This window comes from Peromyscus leucopus, chromosome 6 (assembly GCF_004664715.2).
Source record: "Peromyscus leucopus breed LL Stock chromosome 6, UCI_PerLeu_2.1, whole genome shotgun sequence".
Classification (NCBI taxonomy): domain Eukaryota; kingdom Metazoa; phylum Chordata; class Mammalia; order Rodentia; family Cricetidae; genus Peromyscus; species Peromyscus leucopus.
Window position 1 is genome coordinate 53238412 of NC_051068.1, and position 22190 is coordinate 53260601.

A 22190-nucleotide genomic window follows, 5' to 3' on the forward strand; every position below is an offset into this window, starting at 1 on the left:
CAGATCCAGGCAATTGATCCTGGCTGAACATTAATCATCTGGGGGCTTTCAAAAACAATGTACAGGCTACATTATTTCATTTTCAATTACCATTCAGTAAAAGAACCATTTATTTTCTTTGTTGTGGGCAATTCTATGAATTTTAATACACCTATAGATTTGTATAACCACCTCTACAGTCAGAATTTAGGCCCCCACGAAACTGCCTTGCCTGCTGTATTCACCTAGAGTCAATGTTCCTGCAATGACAATTTGTGGGGATAAATTAAAAAAAAATAGTAGTGTCTAGGCTTTTCTCTTAGAGATCTTGATCTCATTATATTGAGAAAAGGCTTGAAATCTCTAGAGCAAAACAACACAGAAAAACAAAAAATAAAACAAACAAAAAATTACCGAGTGTATAGACAAGCTCAAGAGGCTATCAACACCTATTAATAATTTTCAAAAAATAAATTGGCTTAAACTTGTTCGGTTCGTTGAGTTGAACGCTACCTTCCACACTAACACAGTGGGGCACCTGGTTAGATGGCCAGAGGCACTGGTAGGGTAGCCATACACTGCCCTCTTTTGACTTACAAACTGCTCAGAAAATGGATGCCTTAGCTACTGCTGTGTACCCAGTTCTTCAAGATCTAGGGGAGTCTGTAATGACTTTTCTGGGATGTTCTGCCTGAGTTTCCCATGACATACGATGAAATTGCATCATTTGAAGGCTTGACAGGATTTTGAGGATTCACTCGATCCAAGTTCTCTCATGTTGCCGTTGTCAGAAAACATCAGTTCCATTCTGTGTGGAATGTAGGGCATCTCCAAAGGCTGTCTGAATAGCTCCCGAGTTGTGGTGGCTGGTGCTTTCATAGGGAGTGATCCAAAACCCAGAGCAAGGAGGTAACATTATCTTTTATGATCTGACCTCTGTGTCCCACATAGTTATTGCTCATAAATTTTATTTTTCTTAAATCAATAAACAAATCTTTTACACACTCAAGAGAAGGAAAGTTAGACTACAGAAGATTTCCTCAACACATTTTGAAACCATCAGAGAAAGTAATTGGCTAGGGTTGAGGGTTATAATAGATATCTTGATTGTATGTACTGAAATGTTTAAAGCAAGCAAGGAAGGATACCTCAGTAGGTTACATGCATGCTGCACAGGTGTGAGCATCTGAGTTTGATTATTAGACCCATATTCTAAAAATGCCAGGAATAGTGCTACTCACTTGTAATCCTGGTGTTAAGGATATAAACAAGGGCAAGTCTCTGAGACTCAATGTCCAGGCAACCTAGCTACTTGGGTGGCAAGTTCCAGACAAATGAAAACACATCAAAAGATCCCCCTTTGAAAACAGAGGCGGAGAACTCATGAGCAATGACATCTGAGGTTGGTCTCTGAATTCTACAGCATATATATATATATATATATATATATATATATATATGCTTATGCACCCCCATACTGCCATGGACCTACAGATGAACATGTGCATACTCTCACACATATATCTCAGCTAGACCCAGGGGTTGCAGACCATTAATTCCAACTACTAGAGGATGAAAGCTAGGAGAACTGAACCTTCAAGTCCATCCTGGGTAACTTAGCAGGACTGTGCATCAAAATTAAAATAAAAATAAATAAATAAATAAAATCTTAATGACTAATTCTAGTAGAGTACATGAACTTAACAAAAACCCATAAAAACCAAACTTTCAAAGCTGTAAGGAGTGAATGTGCCACCCAGTATAATTGGTACACATATATTCAGAGAGGAGAGAACACACAAAATAACCAGATAAAAAGACATCATCTCATCTTGCTCAAGCCCATGTTGTCCAATGAACCAGGTCTTTAGAAGACATGTACTTTCAGGGCAATGCTGTATATGTGCTAATATAAAAACAGAAATGTGTTAACAGATAAACAGAAATGACATTTAATTTCAAGCTCCATTAGTAACATACAGGGAATGGAGAGAACAAGGTCAGCCAAGATGGTAAAGGACAAAAATATTTCATTTCCAATTACTTAAAATCGTGTACAGATGTAGCAGCCCAAATACTGTTGAGTGCTTGCCAACTAAAAAATGAAAGGGATAATAACAAAGGAATAGAAATCCATAACACTTGAAGACCTCAAAATCTTGTTTACTAGTGAAATACTGTTTTTTACTGTATTTGGGCCATGTAGATCAGCATCCTGTAGTTGTAGAGGCACTCTGCTTTGCTCACATAAAGTTTTATGAGAATACAGCCATGCTGAAACTTCTTTGTATTGTATCTAGCAGCTCTCACTTTGTGGTAGTGACTCCTCATGACAGGTCTCTGTGAGTCTCAACTGTTCATAAAGCATATTCCAACTTGAAAATCAGTTCCTGAAAGAACTGTTAGCTAAGGTGAGACTCAACTAAACCATCCAGAAAAAGACAGAACTCTGCAAAGCTGGATCCAAGGCAACACTGGCTTTACCTTTTCACCTCCACATCAGTTTCCTCCTTTCTAAGTGTCATGGGATGAGAGCATATTGCACCCTTGTAAGCTCCTGACATAACGTGTGACGCCCCATCTTAGGGAACTCTCACTTTATAAAGGTTCTTCTAGCAAACTTGTCCAAATCTTGGCCTGAAGGCAAACCAGAAGACAAACCCACCCTATGGCCCCAGAAGGCTGCTTGTTCTGCTCATATCCTTGAAAAAGAGTGCGTGATAAACACTGTTACAAGGTGCTTGGGGATACCATATTAAAATTGCCTTCCAACAACAACATCCCAGAGAGGAAATCTAATTGATATGTGTTGAGTCAATTATCTGTTCTGCCTGAATCATGTGCTTATTTTGCATATAGATGAGGGAGTACCATCAGCTCTGCTAGTCAATTTTCCATCCAGAGACCAGGGCCAAGGATGGCTATCAAGGAAATTGGGGGAGGATGTATTTGACATACACAAATCATACTTATTGTAGTTCATATTAAAAAGTAACTTACTAGGCTGAAGAATTAAGGTGGGATTAGATCATGAAGAATTTTATAGACCATGGTAGCAGATTTGGGAGGTTTTCTCCCATGCAATGGAAATTTCTTAAATGATTGCACAATACTGTAGTAGTAAGTTTATTATTAAAAGTCCTACTGGCTCAGGCTTTAGGGATTAGGAACAAGAAAGTGAAAAAAGAAGCAAGGGAACTCTCCAGGTAAATATTGCTAAGTGGGGCCTGGACCAGGGCAGTGGGTAGATGGAAGGTATGTTGGTAGTAGGCTGTGGGGTGGGAAGACAGAATTAAGGATGGACTCTATTTGGTAAAACTTAGTGAAAGAAGACAATTTAGAAAGAGAAGTAGGTTCCATAAGGTATAAGAAAATGAAGTTTTGATGACGTTGGGGGAAGAATGGGATGTAGAAAATTAGGCTGAGAAAATGAATGAGACATGGGAGAAGGGTCAAACAGAGACAAGATCTCTGGCAATCAATTTGAAAAGCACGAGAATTTAAGGGGAAGTGCAAGAAGCAATGCCATTGACTGAGAAAGCAACCAAGAAGTGCACATGAAGGAAACAGAGAAGACAGAAGAGCTGCAGGGAGATATCTGAATGGAAGTGACATAACCCTGCTATGGAATGGTCTTTCTGTAGGTTGTGAATATGTGTTGCTACCATTGGTTAATAAAGAAGCTGCTCTGGCCTATGGCAAGACAGGTTATAGCCAGGTGGGAAATCCAAAAGAGAAACAGGGAGAAGAAAGGCAGAGTTGGACGGACGCCATCCAATCACCCAAGGAAAATATTCCAGCAGACCGGTAATGCCATGGCTTCGTGGCAAAATATAGTTTAATAGAAATGGGTTAATTTAAGATGTTAGAGCTAGCTATCAACAAACCTGAGCTGTAGACCAAACAGTTTGTAATTGATATTAAGTCTCTGAGTGATGATTTTAAAAGTGGCTGCATGACTGTGGGACCGGAGTGGGAGAGAGAAAAGTGTCTGGCTATGTAGCCCACTCCTGTGCAACCTGCCTTATTAGGAATGGATCATGAAGTGTCCAAAGAGCCAAAGACACAACATGATCATGGATCACAAAGTGTCCAAAGAGCCAAACACACAAAATGATAAGCTCGGAGAGGTAAACAATGTCAAACGTTCCAATGGCCACTCCATCAACCTTAAGGGAAATGCCCTCAGTGTCAAGGGGGCACTGGGAGTTGAAGAGTCCAGGTCAAACACTCCTCACACTGTGAAGGCTTTCAATACATGTCAGTCCTTTTCCTTGGTAAGAGTGAGTCATTGGTGCCTGTGGCTAAGGTTATGCTCTACATTGCTAGATCTTCTCTGATCACAGTTGCAAAGACCCAGTCATCACATCTGTGCTCTTTTGTTTGCACACATGCCCAACTGAGTGCTTTCTTGTCCTTCTAATAAATGCACAGGCATGGAATACTTTGAGTTCCACATTCAGTATCTTCATTTCTCATTCTCTTATTTATTGAGGCAGAGTCTTTCTCTGAACTTGGAACTCACTTTTTTGGCTACCCTGCTGGCCCACAAGCCCCAGAGATCCTCTTGTTTATACCTTTCCAATGCTAAGATGCTAGGTGCTAGGGACGTAACTCAAGTCCTCATACTTGGGCAGCCAAGTCCTGAAGCAACTGAATCAGCTCCCAACCCTCCTCTGACTCTTGGTCAACCCAAAGTTATACACTAATTGGCAAGATGAATTTAAGTGATAATTTACATCGATTCTGGTCATTAATGGAGATCAGGTCTGATTTAGTTCTCACTAGAATGTTCTTCTAACATGGAGTTAGAAATATTCCAGAATAGTTCATGATTGGTGACTTAATAGAGAGATGTACACATGGATTGTGAACATGATACTCACGCTTTCTCATGTTTTTCTAGATCATTCTAGCCCCCAAAGTTAGATTAAAGACAACAAAAGTCCTTAGCTTCTTCTTTAGGTAAGAGGATGGGCTATGAGAAGTCAAGTGCCAAAGTAGAAAAAGAAAGAAAATGAAGCAGTTTGGGAAAGGCATTTAATAATTCATTAATTTATATTCTTCTTATAAAGAAAAACCATAGATCACAAACCAGGAAATTATATGCTTTAGAAGACTTACCCATCACTTTTCATAGCTTTATTGATTATTACCCAAGTTTCAAATAATTAAATACTGCAACTGGGACATTAAAATACAAACTAATTTACCAAAATAATTGTATTCTGAGTATTATGTACAATATCATACATTTTACATTACATAAGGGGCTTTTATACATAAAGATGAGATTTGATTTATGGTTACTGGTTATCCAAAATACAATTGAACAGAACATTTCTATGCACACATACACAATTGCTCAGCTGGGAAAATCAAAACCATATATAAGTGTGGTTATTAAAAACTAAAATTACATTCATACAATAATAGCAGAAACTGAAACTCATTTTTATTATTTTGAAAGTAGTATCTAAAAACCACACAAAGATGAATTGTGGCCCAGTTCTACGTGTTTAACAATATTAATGGTACAAACTAAAATATGTGCTCATTTTAGGAAAAAATTTTCACTTTGAATTTTTTCCTCAGGGATATATTATTATTCATAGCCATTAAAATACCTTATATATAGGCAAAGGCAGGTCAATTCTGGGTACATAGTTAAAGTCATTGAGAGGGGAATTCCTATCATAGTGCTAAAGATATTTCACTATATAGTTCTGAAAAATAATCTTATTAAACTGTAGCATTGCATGCTTTCATATCCATAACTATGATCCAAATAGTTACACACCAAGGCACAGAGCTTAAGGGAGAAACATATGCTGTAGAAACAGGATACTGATGAGCTTAGAACTAAGAAAATTTAGATAAGAAATGATGGAAACTGGGAGTTCACCCAGGAAGCACCATCACACATACTACATCAGTTTTTAAGTGTGTCAGCCCCTGTTTGGCCTCTATAACAAAAGACTAAGTCCAGGATACTTTCATATTAATATTATTCAACTTTCATACTTGGTTCCCCTCAAGCATGACAGCTGTGATTTTAAGCAGTGGTAAATATTCTTCTAACTGACCTGAAAGTTTAAAAAACAACATCTTTGCTCCACCACAAAAAAAAAAAGGCTTTCCAATTGCATGTCAACTGTGCAGATGGACCTCATTTCCAGACAGCCTGCAGTAGTGACATCCTATCAGAGCTGTACATAAGAACCTGCAAGAACAGCCACTTAGCTACCAGCCACTCCCTCGACATTCGCACAGTTTTTTTCAGTAGGCCTTGTTTCTAAATCCAATCCTGCCTTTTATCCAATATAAACAGTAGACTACCTGGAAGCCAGAAAACAAAAAAGTAATGAGCCGAGACATGCACAAAAGCCACGCACTTTACAACATCACACCATCTCTGAGGAATGAGATTCAGACCTGAGGGCATGTCTCATTGTTTGTCTTCTTGTCCATGTTTAACTTGACTATAAAAGAAGTTCTAAGCTAAGTTATCAAAATATATTCATATAAATGTATAGCATTTCTAATATAAAAGTTAAAAAAGTCTAAACCCTCACTTTTGTATGTCATTAAATATTCTAGAATTCAGTAGGCGGGATTCGTTTTAGAGCAGCTTGAAAAAAAATGTGTTGGCTGAGCATAGTCTAGAAATTGGGTCCGGCTACATTTCGGCTCTGCGATGTGATTTCTCAGCGATAGCAGCTCCGTCTTCTTCCTCATCTTCCTCCTCCTCATAATGCTCCTCTCTTCCTTTGGGATGGGCACCATCTTGAGCTCCTGGTTCTTCGCCATCATTATTTTTATCATCAGCCTAAAGGATAAGAGAAAAAACAAATCTAAGAGAGGATGCAGCATTTGTGACTGATAATTCTCTTCAACAAAGATGGAAAGTTATTCATTTTGGAGGAACAGAAGGTGCGAAGAAAATGATTTCATAAACAATACTACAGCCTCTCAACATTCCAGTTATCATAACTTTCCTTTATTCTAGATGGGCCTGCTAAATTTTTCATTGCCTTAGAGGTGCAGAGAATATGCTGCTGGTCCCTGTCTGTGTGCATGTGTTTGATTTCTATATGGAAATGTGACATTCCAGGGCAGAGTAGGCCAACACACACATTCCTGCATACATACATACATATATACACACGACACACATATATACATGCAGGCACACATACACACTCATGCCCATATCCAAAGAAATCAACATACGTTTTCACCATAAGTCTCTTCAGCATTATGTTCCAACTCCCTTTTCTTCTCTTCAGTCAAATCTTCCTGAACCTAAAACACAATCACACAGACTGAGTGATGCTTTCCCATTTAAACACTTGTAAACAAAACGATTCGATTTCTAAGATATTCACTCAAAATTGCACATCTTTGCAAAAAAAAGGAACTAAAACTCAAGTTGAAAAGTGATACAAGCCCAAAGTTTAACTTGTCCTGTGGATGTGAGAAGATGTGCGATATGCCTCTGGAGGAAGCATTGGCAGGTGATGGTCGCTGGAGGAACAGACGCTGTTCTCTTCGGCGCTGTAGAACCCAGAAGAAACATTTGCTCCAGTAAATGACTCCCTCTCATGCTTGGGCAAGAAACACTAATGAGACTCGGTGGGCCACACCCCAAAGGAAGACAAGAACATAGGAAGACTGGTTGAAAAGAAGCATCTAGAGGGGGAGGGAGTGAGGCCAAGGAGGAGGATGGGAAGGGGCAACGGGGAGGAAAATGGTTAAAATTCACTATATAAATATATGAAACTGTCAAGAAGAAAAGTCTCAAAATCAATGTGATTCTCAAAGAAGGACCCATGGATTTGATTTCTGTTTTGTTTGAATATGGGTGAGCTCTACAAAGTCAACCGATAAAGGGATTCAGCTTTCTTTACAAACTGTTGTATTTCCACGTCCAAATGGAAGAAACCCAGGAATCTACAAGGCTGATGGGACAGAAGTCTTAGAAAGGCAAAATAGCCTGTCTTATTTGCTGTTATCAATAACCAGGTACGTTCCAGGCAAGTCAGAATTTTCTCTCTTTTTTTATTTATTTAAAACTTTTTTTCATTTTACATATCAATCCCTGTTCCCCCTTCCTCCTCTTCTCCTACTTCCTCCATTCTCCCCTCATGGGGGTAAAGCCTCCCTTAGGTAGTCAACTCAGGCTAGCTAGCATATTAAACTGGAGCAGGATCAAGCCCCCCCCCTGCATCACAGCTGAGTAAGGCATTGCACCATAGGGAATGGACTCTAAAAAGCCAGTTCCTGTACCTCTGATAAGTCCTGGTTCATTGCCAGGAGACCCACAAACATATAAAGCCACAAAACTTTCACCCACATTCAGAGGGCCTAGTGCGGTCCCCTGCAGGCTCCCCAGCTGTCAGTCCAGAGTCCATGAGCTCCCACTAGCTTGGGGTCAGATATCTCTGTGGTTTTCCCCATCATAATCCTGACCCGCTTGCTCCTATAATCCCTACTCCCTCTCTTAAACGAACTCCAGGAGCTTAGCCAAGTTCTTGGCTGTGGGTCTCTGCATTTGCTTCCATCAGCAAGTCAGAATTTTTTAATAAGTAACAGCTAAACAATGAGGTGGATGAATAAATAAATGCAAAAATATCTCTTCTCCATAGGTACAAAAGATACCATTGTCTATGTAAAATGAGGTAGAAAACTGATGTATCTAGGAATAAATTTATCTAGCTAAAATGTATAGAAAATAGGACAAAATAATCATAACTTCTTTATGAAATATTTTATTTCTAATGTTTCTAATGTTCTAGCACATTTCTGTTTGAAATTGTTTTATGTTGTGTTCACTATTATCATAGTTTCATTGATCGAAAGCATTTATCTGAAAATGTAAATCAAAGAAAGCATCCAAATACTCTTACTAAATAACCTCTAATGATCACATCTTATAGAAATAGACGATAATGCAGTTTCTAACTTGTTAACTTCTGAAATCATATGTATGCCAAAAGACAGAAGTCATTTGCATATATTACAAAGAGTCTCAGAAGACTGTGCTGGTACCAAGCCAGTCTCTTCTAGGATCATGGTACATGATTGAGCCCTCTTGAACAGCACTGGGCAGTAAGAGATTTGGGAGAAGAAGAGATGGAGGAGTGGCTGTTGGCACTGTACAAAATGGGTGAGGTGCTACAGTCAAAGCATCCAAACAGGATGAGGGAAATGAGAACAGTTCAGTCTCCCAATGAGCTGTGGATAGATGTTGGCCTGTCTGTAGCCTGAAAGGATGTCTTTTCCAAGCTATCCAGGCCGGGTGGAAGTCTTCATGAGTCTAGTCATTCTACTATCAGCTGGACCTAGAGCCCCTACACTGTATTCATTCCAAATAATTAGATCAGAGGCATAGAACGTCCTCTGTATTCACAACTTCTGATAGGGTGAGCTAAAGATATTTGTGTCTCACTTTATGTCTTTATCAATGGTCCATGACATCTCTTCTGCCATTAGTCATAGACTCTCACAGTGACATTCCATAGGATACTGGGATGAGGGCAGTGGAACATATATTCTTCATTACATTCAGAGCTGACAAACAGAAGCATTATTAAATTGCTCAAGTGTTCCTGTCGACTTCGACCAACAAAGACAGAATTAAAGTTCTGTAACTTTAATGAAGAATGCATTACTTGGCTAAAAGTGAGTTAGTTGAGAATGGAAGAAGTGCTTAGAACCCTTGCAGTGCAGTGAGAAAAATTCCTAAATCAGAGGATGGAACTCTTTTTTGTTGGGGGGGGGGGATAGTAACTGCTCAGGCTTCCTCAACCATTCTGTCTCTGTCACACAACACAACTCTACCGATGTAGAGCAAAACAGCTGTACACAATATGCAAATAAATAGGCCTGGCTCTATTCCAATAAAACTTTATTTACAAAATAGACTATGCTTATGGGAGTTTTCTACCTCTTAACATATACTGTGTGGATAGACCAACCTGAACCAAAGGCTTGCCTCTGAATATTTCTTTCTATATAAACAGTGAGGTCAATTTTGTTGTTTTGCTTTGGTTTAGACAGGGTCTCATCTCAAACTCACAATCCTCCTGCCTCAGCTCCTGGAGTGCTATGATTACAAATCTCTTATAGCATACTGGGATAACAGTTTTCATTATGAAAACCTTCAAGTGCATGCCAATAAATAGAATCACTTACTAAGACTCTTACAGCCACTAATGTCAACATGGCCATACTTGTATCATCTATGACATGCCTACCCTTTTCAATGAATTATGTATACACCTGTATATGTGCATGTGTGTGCGCATATGTGTGTGTGTGTGTGCGTGTGCGTGTGTGTGTGTGTGCAGGTGCACCGGAAGTTGGAGGTCAGAAACCAATGTCGGGTGTTTTCCTCAGGCTTTCACCCTATTTTTTTTTTTTTAAACTCAGTCTCTCATTGACCCTGACGGTCACCTATTTCCCTAGTCTGGCCTGTGAGCCTCAGGGGTGCTCCTGTCTGTCTTCTCAGTGGTGGGATTCCAAGTGTGTGCTATCCATCTTCGATGCAGGGGGAGAGGTGTGGACCTGCTTCAGCTGAATGTTCCAGACTCTGCTGACTCCCCATGGGAAGCCTTACTTTGTCAGAGGAGGAGGGAATGGGGCTGGCTCAGGAAGGCTGGGGGCAGGAGGGAGGAGAGAGAGATCTGTGGTTGGTATGGGAAATGAATAAAAAATTTCTTAATAGAAAAAAATTTAAAAAAAGAAAGTTACAAAATTTAAAAAAATATATTAATAAAACACTTAAGAATATAACTGTTCTTGCATATAATTCATTACGGTGTGCTGTGTTATGTTAACATATGTGAAGTAACTCTGATCTCACCCATAACTATTGTCTGTAATGTAAATAACCTCATTAACCCTCATTAACCTTATGTAAATGTCTTCAGGTTATCCCAGGATTCCCATGAATACTATGGGAACAGCTACTTTATAAAAAACCAACAGCAGTAAAGAAATTCTTATCTAGGAAAAACAAACAAAAACAAAAACAAGTGTGTGCTATCATGTTTGTTAGTTTTTTGTTTGTTTGTTTGTTTTTTAATGGGAGTGCTGTTCACCTAACTCAAGCATTCAAGCTTATATCGTAAATATTTTACCAATTGAGCCATCTCCTCAGGCCTTTGCTGAATTAGTCTTAAGTTTTCTACACATCATGCAATTTCCATGTAAAGCCATTTACATCCCACAGCATCCATCTCTGGCAATGCATGTCTCTCTAGACATCTGACAGCTTCCAAACCCTGTGCTATAGTCTGCTGGCTGGACCACACTCACACTCTTTCTTGACTGCCTTTTTGAAAATGTTTTTACTTTGTTTTGAAATTAAAGCCTTACCCTGCCACCCAGGCAGACATGGACACCCTCTAAGTGACCCAATCGGGCATCAACCAGTGGTCCTTTTGTCCCATGGCCTTTTGAGTGCAGGGACTACAACTCAACTGTGAGTCACCACACCTGGCTGCTGTCATAAAAGATATACGTACAGTCGCTTTGTCTTAATCAAAATCTGAACAAGGATCATGCATGACACGGGCTTCCTTTCCTCCTTAAAAAATTCCAAGTTCACTTCTGTCTGCTATGCCTGCAGCCATCCCTCTAGGGCCTTATATTGTGTGTGAGTGAACAAATTTCATAAAGTGTGAACAAATTCAGCTTCAACTCAAGAGCCCAGGGCATTTCAGAAGTGGTGCTGAAAACTCCCTACTTTCATCTCCTCAGCGGGCATCCTATGCGTGTTTGTCCTATTAACAGTAAGGTTGTCCTTGGTCAGTGACAGCAGATGTTGACACCGCCCAGTCACTCCGTGCTCCGTAGAAAGTTCCCTGAGCTCTGTTCATGTAGTGACATCATTCATTGATGATTACGTCTTAAGTTGATGGTTTGATTTGGGGGTCACAACATGGTGACTTTCTGGTTCCACCATTCTTTCCATATTCATTTCCACCAAGAAATCTCCCACATTAACTTTCAGTTCTTGGGATGTTTAATAATGTCAACCTCATGCCAGCCCTCGGTAAGCCGTGGTTAGAATTCAACAATAAATAAACAAATTATGTGATTCTGAAAAACTTAACTGACCTCTCTGAAGCTCAAATTTCTTATACACGAAATAAAAATGTTGAATAAAGTCCATGACCCTTGGTGTTTATATGTGTGTTTCAGGGAGGAGTGGTCTGAGAGCTGTGGGTCCTTTTAAGCATTTAGTGAAAAAATGTTTAGCAAATGGGTGTGACCACTCACATAAGTTTAAGAGGTCATACTTTCCGAAGACTATCTAGGTAGCTGCTTTCCCTAGGACTATTTATCTAAACAGAGGTTCCCAAAATATCAATATCTGCTGCTTGGAAGGTAGAGCTTTTGAAGGGTTCAGATTTCTAGAGCCCTCAAAAGATAAATACAAATACTGCAGGGTAGAGTTGGTCTAGGGGTTTGTATTTTTCATGAACTTCTTAAGGTGACTTTTGGTCATAGCTGAGACAGGACACTATTTTTTTGAGTACAATGGATGATGGTTAAGAATGGCTGGCTGGGAAATAAACTTTCTAAGACTGTTTTTCCTTTTCTCTACTTGGTGGACCTACTGTACAAATTTTAGCTTATGATCCAGTTGTCATTCTAATTATAGTTGTGAACTGATGATGTAAATGGCTCTTTGATTAATCAAGAAATGATAGTCTGTAATATTCTAGCCATAGAGACAACAGACTCTTACATATATAATATTAATGCATTTATCATGTTCGAGACCAAAGTAACCCAAGCTCATCTTAACTGCATTACTGAAGAACAGATGATATTGTATTCTTGAGCTTTACAATATGCTGAAGCTGATAGCCCCAGATCAAAAGCTCACCTTTGATCATGTACGTCTTCCACAACAGTCTGCCTTAATATCCTGCCTCAGCTGGCACCATGCTTTATCAAAGACATCTCAACACTGCTACTTCTCATTTGTAACTCCAAAAACTGTGCTTTAGAAATTTCAGCAAAGAATCCCACCAAGTGGGGCCAACATTGCTTAACGGTTAAACAAAACAAAGCAGACCCTGGATCTGAATTTAGTGTTGGCTAGCTATCCTGTGCTAGCATATGTAGTAACACTTGTACATGTGAGAGAAACTGTACCTAGCTAGAAACCAGGAGGCTTCACTTTAAGAAGCTGAACATGGGAGGATTCAGAAGTACTGGCATGCTAGACAGTCAAAAGCCTTCAACAACATTAGTGACAATGGCTGCTCAGCAAGGTTTAAAAGAATCTGTGCCCGCCAGGCGGTGGTGGCGCACGCCTTTAATCCCAGCACTCGGGAGGAAGAGCCAGGCGGATCTCTGTGAGTTCAAGGCCAGCCTGGGCTACCAAGTGAGTTCCAGGAAAGGCGCAAAGCTACACAGAGAAACCCTGTCTCGAAAAGAAGAAGAAGAAGGAGAAGAAGAAGAAGGAGGAGGAGGAGGAGGAGGAGGAGGAGGAGGAGGAGGAGGAGGAGGAGGAGAAGAAGAAGAAGAAGAAGAAGAAGAAGAAGAAGAAGAAGAATCTGTGCCCATTGAAAAGGCCTTCTTTCCTTTCTTCCTAGCCGGACCTTACATCCCTGGATGGCTTCAAACTTGCTGTGTAGCTGAGAACAACCTTGAACTTGTGATCCCCCTGCCTCTACTCCCAAAGTGCCAGGATTTTGGGTGTGCTCCACCACAGCCAGTTCATGTGTTGACTGAGACAGAGCTGTCAGCTTCTGGCCTGCTGGGCCAGAACTCTATCACCTGAGCCCAGGCCTGGGAAAGCTGATTTTCAGGCTCTTGTGGTGTCAGGTGTGTGCCCTTCTGTCTACAGAACATGGACAAACAACCTTTTACTTCTCCTCCTGGAATGTTCATATTAATCTGCTTTTTTGTTGTTGTTGTACTATAGACATTAAAGTATCTGGATTTTTAAAGCAGCCATTTAATCTATTTTTAACATTTAAATACTTTAAAATACATAAACTTTTTTTTTTTTAGATACGTCAAAATATGTCTCTTCACTCAAAAGGAAATAAAATATCTGGAATGCTAGCAATATGAGAGAAATAGTTCAACAAGTATTTTCACTCTAAAACTCTTAAATAAACAAAAAAATGATGGTCATGAATCATCATTTTTATGTCTTAGAACGATAATATGGCTGAGACAAAAGAAGGTAGTGGAAAGCTGGAGCCATAGAGTAGTCATTGAAGTGTTTGCTGTGTAAGCAATTGGACCTCAAATTCAATCTTCAGAGCCCATGTGCCATGTACATAACCCTAGTATCAGTGAGGCAGACACAGGCTTGTCTGGCTAGGCAGCCTGCCTACTTAGTGAATGCCAGACCAAATGACAGACTTTATTTAAGAAAATAAAGGTGGATATCCCCTGAGGGATGACATCCAAGGTTGCCCTCTGGCCATTACACTCATGGGTATAGACGTGAATGTGTACCCTCACTAATACCAACACAGTAATACACTAACACCTACACATCTGAGTTTTGCCCGGGAGGGAAGAAAACTGGGCACTATTGTAAGTCTACAGCCTAGCCATTCTAGAACAGCTAGGACACTCAGGCTAAAAAGAGACCAGTGGGATGAAACCACTCAGTATTTCATTGTTGTTAAAGTGTGTCCATGAATGCTGCCCCTCTACCCCTGACACTAAAACTATGCAGTGCATCCATGCTTTTAGTTCACTGCTCATCTTGCCACAGGTTGCTCAGCACCTCATCTTTATTATTTGTGTTTGAAAGAAATATGGCATCTGCTCATCTCCCCACCTCCACAGAAGGCCTTGGAATAATGGAAAGAGTTGGTAAAATTCAACACAGCCTGTGCAAGGGATGCTCAGTGGACAGGGAGGCAGTTAAGACTGGAAAGAAAAGCTTTCTGAGAGTTTTAGAATTTAGTCTTAAATGACAGGTGTTTGTATGAGAGAGAGAGACAGAGACAGAGAGAGACAGAGAGAGAGAAAGAGAGAGAGATTCCAGATCCAATGCAAGAGGGGGTTAAAAAATATAGACACATTGTTACAAGGCCTCAAGGCAGGGCCTGGGGCTTCGGGAACAGTGTTAGCAGCCTTGGAGAGGGACAACAGAACAGTGGAGTGGAAGGACCGCCTCTGGGTGCCGGCTGCAGTGGAACAGCCCAAGCCTCTGCCTTGTTGCCTGCCCTAGCCTGTCTGTCTTTTTTTACTGTCCTCCATTGCTCTCACATCTCAGGGTTTCTATCCTTCCCTTTAACTGATCATACTACCGAGCTGAGAGGGAATCGGCAAACAGTGATTAAACTTTTATGTTTACCCTTCTGAATTTTTAAAAGGAAGCCAAGGTGAACCGTTTCGCTCTTAATCCCTCAAAGCTCCCCCTGATCTGACTTGAGGAAACAAAGGACTATTGGTCTAGACATGCTGTTACAAGAGCAGTCCTGATGAACAGCTTTCTCCTGCAAATGTCTTAATATTCAAGGCTGCTACTTTCTCCAACGCTCTTTCTGAAAAGCTAATCTCTGGGTCTTCATGAAGATGAACAGCAGGAGGGGAAATGCAAGGGAATGCAATGATCAAGCCCGTTACAGAAAACACGGCTGTGGTCATAAAGGGCGGCAGGCTTTTCTCTTTTCTTGGGATAAGCACAATTCTAGCATTGGCTCTAAAAAGCTGAGTACAATCAGTAAGAATGAGGCAGTGATTCATGAAGGCAGCAGAGGGGGCGGTGTGAGTTGCAGAGCACAAACTCTGAGCTTGCCCTCTTCCTGGGGGCCTGGCTTTAGGTCGTCATGTCATGTCACTTGTCTGTGGCTACCATCTCACCTGTCCTTCCCCCCAGCGACAAAGCCTTCTGTTTGCAAGACTCTCGTTATGAAGTGGCCCTTAACCAGTGCTTTAACTTGGAAAATACTGACTTGTCTGTAAAGGGAGTAAATGTGAGGTCTTGAACAGATGCAAACCATACATTCTGTGGTAGTTTGAGTGCAAATTGGCCCCAGAGGCTCATAGGGAGCAGCATTATTTGAAAACATTAGGACACGTGCCCTTGTGGGAGTAGATGTGCCCTTAATGGAGGAAGTGTATCATTGGGGGTGAGCTTTGAGGTTTCAGAAGCTTAAGCCAGGCCCAGTGGCTCTCTCTTCCTGCTGCCTGCCCATAGGGATGTAGAACTCTCAGCTGCCTCTTTAGCACATCTGCCTGTGTGTTGTCATGCTTCCCACTGTGATAATAACAGACTAAACCTCTGAACTGTAAGTCAGCCTGAATTAAATGTTTTTCTTTATAAGTGTTGCTGTGGTCATGGTATCTCTTCACAGTAATGAAACCTTAAGACACAACCACATACAATTCACTAGAGAGATAGAAGCTAGAGATAATCCCTCACACACTGCACTCACCAGCTGATTAATCATGGAAATAAGACAATGGGATAGTTTTTATATAAGATTCATTTGTGGTAATATGTCAGAAATCTACAGTGGAAAGCAAATTAAAATTTAATATTAAGAAACTCTATCTAAATACATCTTAATTCAAATGGGATCCAGTCCTTTCCATATTTTACCTCCTCCTTTCTTTTTCTTTCCTTTTTTCTTTTGGTGGAGGGGGTCTGCTAGAGACTGAACTCAAGACCTCTCATTTGTCAAGCTTAATTAAGATTCTGCATTCATATAGGGAAGAGGTCACAAGAAACAATTGGTGACTTGGAGTGGGTTAGATGGGTCCCACTTTACTCTCTAGGTTCTCCCTGAGACAGCATGGGGAATATTCCAGAGAGAAAGATACAGGGGTCAGTACACACTCCCTGGAAGTGCAGACCCTTGTTCTTCTCTCCTGGATGCAAGAAAACGCATGCATGGATACTCTCAAAAAGATCACATGTATCTAACTAGGCCAGAGGTCTTCTTGATTGCAAACTTTTGGTCATTTAAAATCACTCTGGTTTCTTATCTTCTAAGTGTTTCGACGGCCATGATCCATTTCTTCTTCAAGCTCCCATCCCTTGCTCACCCCGTTTAAGTCTGAATGTCAAAGTCAACAGAGCTGAGGTTTGTTTGAGGGTAGTATGCCCAGTGTGCCCGGTTGCATGCACCCAATCTTATACCTCCTCCTCTCCTTCCTCCTGGTACTGTTCATCAACATTATCCTCCTGCTGGTCTGGATTCCCTGCCATCTGTAGGAACAAAAGGAGAGGCTCATGTTACTGCACCCTGGAGAAGCGTCTCTTAGGATGCTGGGTCAAAGGATGAGCACACCAGGATGAAAAGCATCCTGGCAAAGGCATCAGTAGCCAGAAAATGCTGAGTGTTCATTTCTCAAAAGAAGTCACTCCTTATCTCCCTCTTGGAGTAGAGGCATATCATCTTACCTAAGGGTCCAAAACCCAATGATGTGCTGATGTGGCAAATCGTCTCTCAACCCACATAAGCATGCGCCTTTCCCATCAGTTAGGCATTTACGGAAACGCTCAGGCTGAACCCACCCTTTATAGCAGGCATCATCTTACCACCAAGTGCTCATCCATTTCTGCATTGTCTTGCTTTGCTTCCCCTTGTTTCTGCTCCTCACTTTCCTCTGGCAAATTCTCTTCCCTCACTTGCTCAGCTTCCTCAAATTCATCTTCCCCTTGATTGTTGGGGTCATCTGCTGGGTTTATATCCTCCACAGCCGCCCTCTGGAAAATGTTCATAAAAAGCGCCCACCGCTTCAAAACTGAGGCTCAAGTTTAAGTTCATTGCAAAGGTCACACACACACACACACACACACACACACACGCACGCACTGGCAGGAAAGGAAACTGTCCTTCGCCGGACAGCTCAAATTAATTTTTTTCCCCAAGACTTGCAGAGCATGGAACATCTCCATGTTCATGATGGAGCTCCCCTGGCTTTGTCAGTAGGAGGAAACAGATTGATGGAGGAGGGGCACTTCATTTGTGAGAGTGATTCCTCAACATTCTAGTAGTAAGTAATGTACACTTCACTACCCAGCCAACAGTGCTCATACAAGTCAGAGGGCTAAGTGGAGAAAAACAGATCAGTAATAATCAAGATGGGAGAGTTGTGGGGGCAAATAGCAACTCCTTTCACTGCTACATTGGCTTTCACACCCACTTCCCTCGGAGAGAAATCTGTGAGTGTGAGGTGGACGTGTCGGTTGCATGTGTACAAGTGTGTGCACTTGCACCTATTTGTAGCTGCCCAGGAGTGTACATGAGTGTGGAGGCCAGAGGTTAACTTCAGGTGTCATGTCTCAGGAGCAGTTCACATTCTATGTTTAGATAGGATATCTTACAGTGAGACGTGAGGCCCATCCATTATGCTATGTTATGGAACCCTGGGCATTCCGTTTCCAGCTCTCCAGCACTGGTATTGTAAGATGCATCACCACAATTGACTTTATATGTCAGTGCTGGAGAGGAAGCAGCCAGCACTTGACTAACTGAGGTATCTCTGCAGCTCCCTGCAAGAACATTAAATGTAAACAGGGAAAAAGTAGCTGATGGGAAAGAAAGCCCATAGTGGAAGGACCCAAGAGGAAGACCTACCAAAGAGACAGGGTAGAAAAGAACTCCACAGTAAATGCTTTAGGTGTAGCATGCCAAATTTCTTTTATCAACTAGGGCTACCATGAAGCAGAGTAACAATTGCTTAAGAATGGGATAGGAAGAATCAGACTTTGCACTGTCAAAGGTATTTCCACAGCAGTTCTGAGTAACTGTGTTCCACAAATGCCTTTCAAATGAATTGACATCGCAATTACTTCGGTTATCCATTTAAGACCCTAGCACACCTGTTAAATAATACCCATCCTCACAGTGATCCTGAGATGGGCATCCCCAATCCCTTGGTAAGCCATGGGACACTTACTGAAGTGGGAATTGCTCTCCATGGGACACGGAGCCATGGAGTGGGACTCAGCCTCTCAGCACTGTGCAGGCAAGGGGCTCTGCTCAGGCATGGTCAAGAGCTCCCTGCAGTGTCAGGTGGCTTATTACTGCATAGCCTGGCTGGGAGCTTCAAGTGCAAATGACACTGCTCTCCATACAAATGAGAAGTCATCCCCTTCACACCCAGTTCCAATTACTTTGTAATCTCTTGCCTCATAGGCTTTCTTGTATGAATTATTGGTCATTTGTGTGGGAGATAAAAAAGAAACTGTAATCTAATCCCCGTTTAAAAAAAAAAAAAACACTAAGCACCTTTTTATTAAAAAGAAAAAGTTCATAAAAATGAAAAAAAAAATGTTACATCAAATACAACAGCCTGGGACAAGAGGTGGTTCACAACGTCTAGTTAAAAGGCCTATCTTTTCCAGTGCATTGGCTAGAATAAACAAAAAGATGTCAGGAGATCCCATCAGCGAGGGGTCCTGCAGCAGATCCTAAAGTGTCTGTCATACCCACCCCTTCCCCACTGGCAGCCTCTGACTCCTCTTACACACTTGCAGCCTTCTGTGCTCCGGCTTTCTTGCTCTCAAGGGAGATTGTCTCATTCCCTCATGTGTTCCTGCTTCAATTACTGGGAAAATTCAGAGCTAGGTTCCCAGCTGCAGAGTTTCCTAAATGCTGTTGCAGAAGAGGGAAGGAGAAGGTATTGTGCCCACCTTAGTGCAAGGTAAGTCGGAAAGCCGTCTGCATCGAAGGGCTCCAAGTAATGACCAGAAAGACTTTGGCACTGACAATTATAAAGGACCTGGCTCTTCCTTCCAGGTCCCTGGATTAATTTAGACAGAACTCATAAAATATCAGAATAAAATAATATATATATATATATATGTATATATATATATAATTAGCAATATTTTATACACACATATAAAATAAGACAACTAATGTAGTCTGTAAACATCATCTGCACAAAACACAGGGTTGGATTCATTCCACAAATGCCTGTATTGCTCCTGAGTAGGGTTAAGGACCTAGACTGCCCAGGTTGAAAGGTGAGTGTCTTGTTTTCAATCAATGCAAAGGCTAACCTAGCATCTACATAATTACATTCTGAATTGTGGACACTATCTTGGCACCTGAGCCCCTCTTTTCAAATCTGAAGCCATACATCACATGACACAACCCAACAGACCCATACAACATGCTCAGCAAACATGAAGTCCTTTCTCTAGTCCTCTCTCTAACATTTATGCTGGCTTGCCCTCTCCTCTCAGTCTTTACGAGTCACTATATTTTTCAATGCTTTTCAATTTTGCTCAACCTAAAAGCTTCCAAAGTGGTTTTTCTAAATCCTTAAAGCAACCTCCAGCCCATCTCCGCACACTCCGCACACCCCCACTGTCGGAATCACAGCTTGGAGAAACCAGAATTGTTAAGCACACACGCAGGCCTGCTTTCTGCAACGGTAGGAAAACTGTCTCCTGTTCACTTGGAATGCTGGAGTGAAGGTGGTCAGACAAGCTGGTGACCCTTGGCTACTCCTTTTGGAGCCAGCCTTCGCCTGAATTCCCCCAGATCTCGAGAACTGTTTAGGCCCTAATCCTGGGTTTTGCCTCTCAGTGAATAGAACGTACCCTTAAGAAGCCCCATGTACTCGGCATCCTCTATCAATAGAATTCAGACTTCCGTTTATTACAATTTTTCCTCTCTAGATCCTAGGTTTGAGCACTGTTGGCCAGTCAAGAGAACTCATTCTCATGATAAAGGTCTCAGGTACTTTGCCAGAGTGGTGTATTTTGCAAGGGAAATTTCTATGTAGCCATCCCTAAAGCTTTGTTATAAGAATTGTCACATGGAGACTTTCGCCACAAAGTTCTACTGTGTTTAATGTGTTAAGGAAATTAAACCACGGGTTCAGACTTTGGATGTTTTGATCCCTTTGACTGACCGAGTCCGGCGGTTCTGAGTTTTCACTCTTACCTCTTTGCTGCTCATTTCTCTGCTGGCTGTGATTCCTGCAGGGACCTGCAACACTCTACCTCAGGGTTTTCAGTGGAACACTTGTGTTTCGTTCCTACACAGTTGGGTAAGATGTCCTCCTCTGTCCGAGGAGAAAGCACATCTGGAGCCAGAAGCCTGAGTCGCACACTTTTTCTTCCTGCCTGCCCTGTGAGTTACTAACGGTTGGGACCAGCAGAGGAGGAAACTTACATCTGCCTCAGCTTCAGGGTCAGCTTCTTGGGGTCCTGGTTCGTGAGGTTCCTGTCTGTTGCCTGGGTCTTCTTCAGCTTCATCTTGGCGTTGGTTCTCTCTCTCATAGGCTAACAAAGCAAAGGAACCATAATCAGCCCTAAGTGGATTAGGCAGGATTTTCCTCTCACAAAGCAGCCTACAGTGGCTTCCCAGGAGATCACATCAATCTATCTCACCTCCGTCTTGGGTAGCAGTATGTCTCTGTCTTACTTTGTTTTTGTTTTTATTTTTGTTTTCTGAGCAGTTCTGTCCTTTTTCTGGACTGTATGTCAAATGGACGGGTGAATGTCCCATTCTATCATGGTTAAGGGATGTTGATAGCAGACTGACATTTCCCCACCAGATATGAAAAGAATAATCAAAATTCTCATAATAAAAGAAATTCTATACGATTAAATTTTTTGGTTAATGTCAGAAAAAGAGTTTTCCAAAACTTGGACATTTAAAAATGGACAACAACAACTGTGAACTCAGAAACAGACAGATTGCTGCCAGAAAAACATACCCTGTGCCTACATTGACATAAGAGTTAACTTGACATTCTTTATGGGGGGGGTACTCAGATTAACAGAATTATAAGAGCACACAAAAACTGTAAATCATTTAAAAGTAGGACATAAGAGAGAAGGTTAAGTATACAGAGAGTTACTTAGTCTGGGCATAATAAAGAAACAGGGGAGCCTGCTGACGAGACGCTAGAGCACAGGGGGACTTACTAAACAAGAAGGCAGCAAACAGCTCCCAGTCTTATGACTAACAAACGGAAGAAGTTAAAGTGACCCACGGGGGATGTGAAGGCGACAATTTCTTGACTCGTAGGGTTATAAAATACCACAATAGGCTGCTGATTGAGTAAGTGCATGCCTTTGCTTTTCTTTAGACGCTTTCTAGAAAATCAAACATTTTTAAGAGTCACTGGCACCAAGCAGAGTTAACTTCAGCTTTGCCTCCACAGGAAGCAGCATTTGACAAATTTCATACTTGATGTTTGTCATAAATATAAGCATGGGCGCAAGATTTCTAGGCTAAGTAGAA

The 22190-nt window shown here is 41.3% G+C and overlaps 1 protein-coding gene across 4 annotated transcripts in view; it reads right to left on the reverse strand.

The window, feature by feature from the left end:
* Positions 1-5086: 5086 nt before the first annotated feature.
* Golim4 (golgi integral membrane protein 4) overlaps positions 5087-22190 on the reverse strand; it is an 82278-nt gene continuing 65174 nt past the window's right edge. For 3 of the 4 annotated variants that reach the window (XM_028867186.2, XM_028867185.2, XM_028867184.2), the window contains 5 exons: positions 21114-21223; positions 17519-17686; positions 17117-17185; positions 7213-7284; positions 5087-6808 (listed from right to left, as the gene is read on the reverse strand). In XM_028867186.2, coding sequence (XP_028723019.1) covers positions 6659-6808; positions 7213-7284; positions 17117-17185; positions 17519-17686; positions 21114-21223 — 569 coding nt within the window. In that variant the 3' untranslated portion in view covers positions 5087-6658. The remainder of the gene's footprint in view (positions 6809-7212; positions 7285-17116; positions 17186-17518; positions 17687-21113; positions 21224-22190) is intronic. The other variant, XM_037206670.1, reaches the window with a different exon arrangement.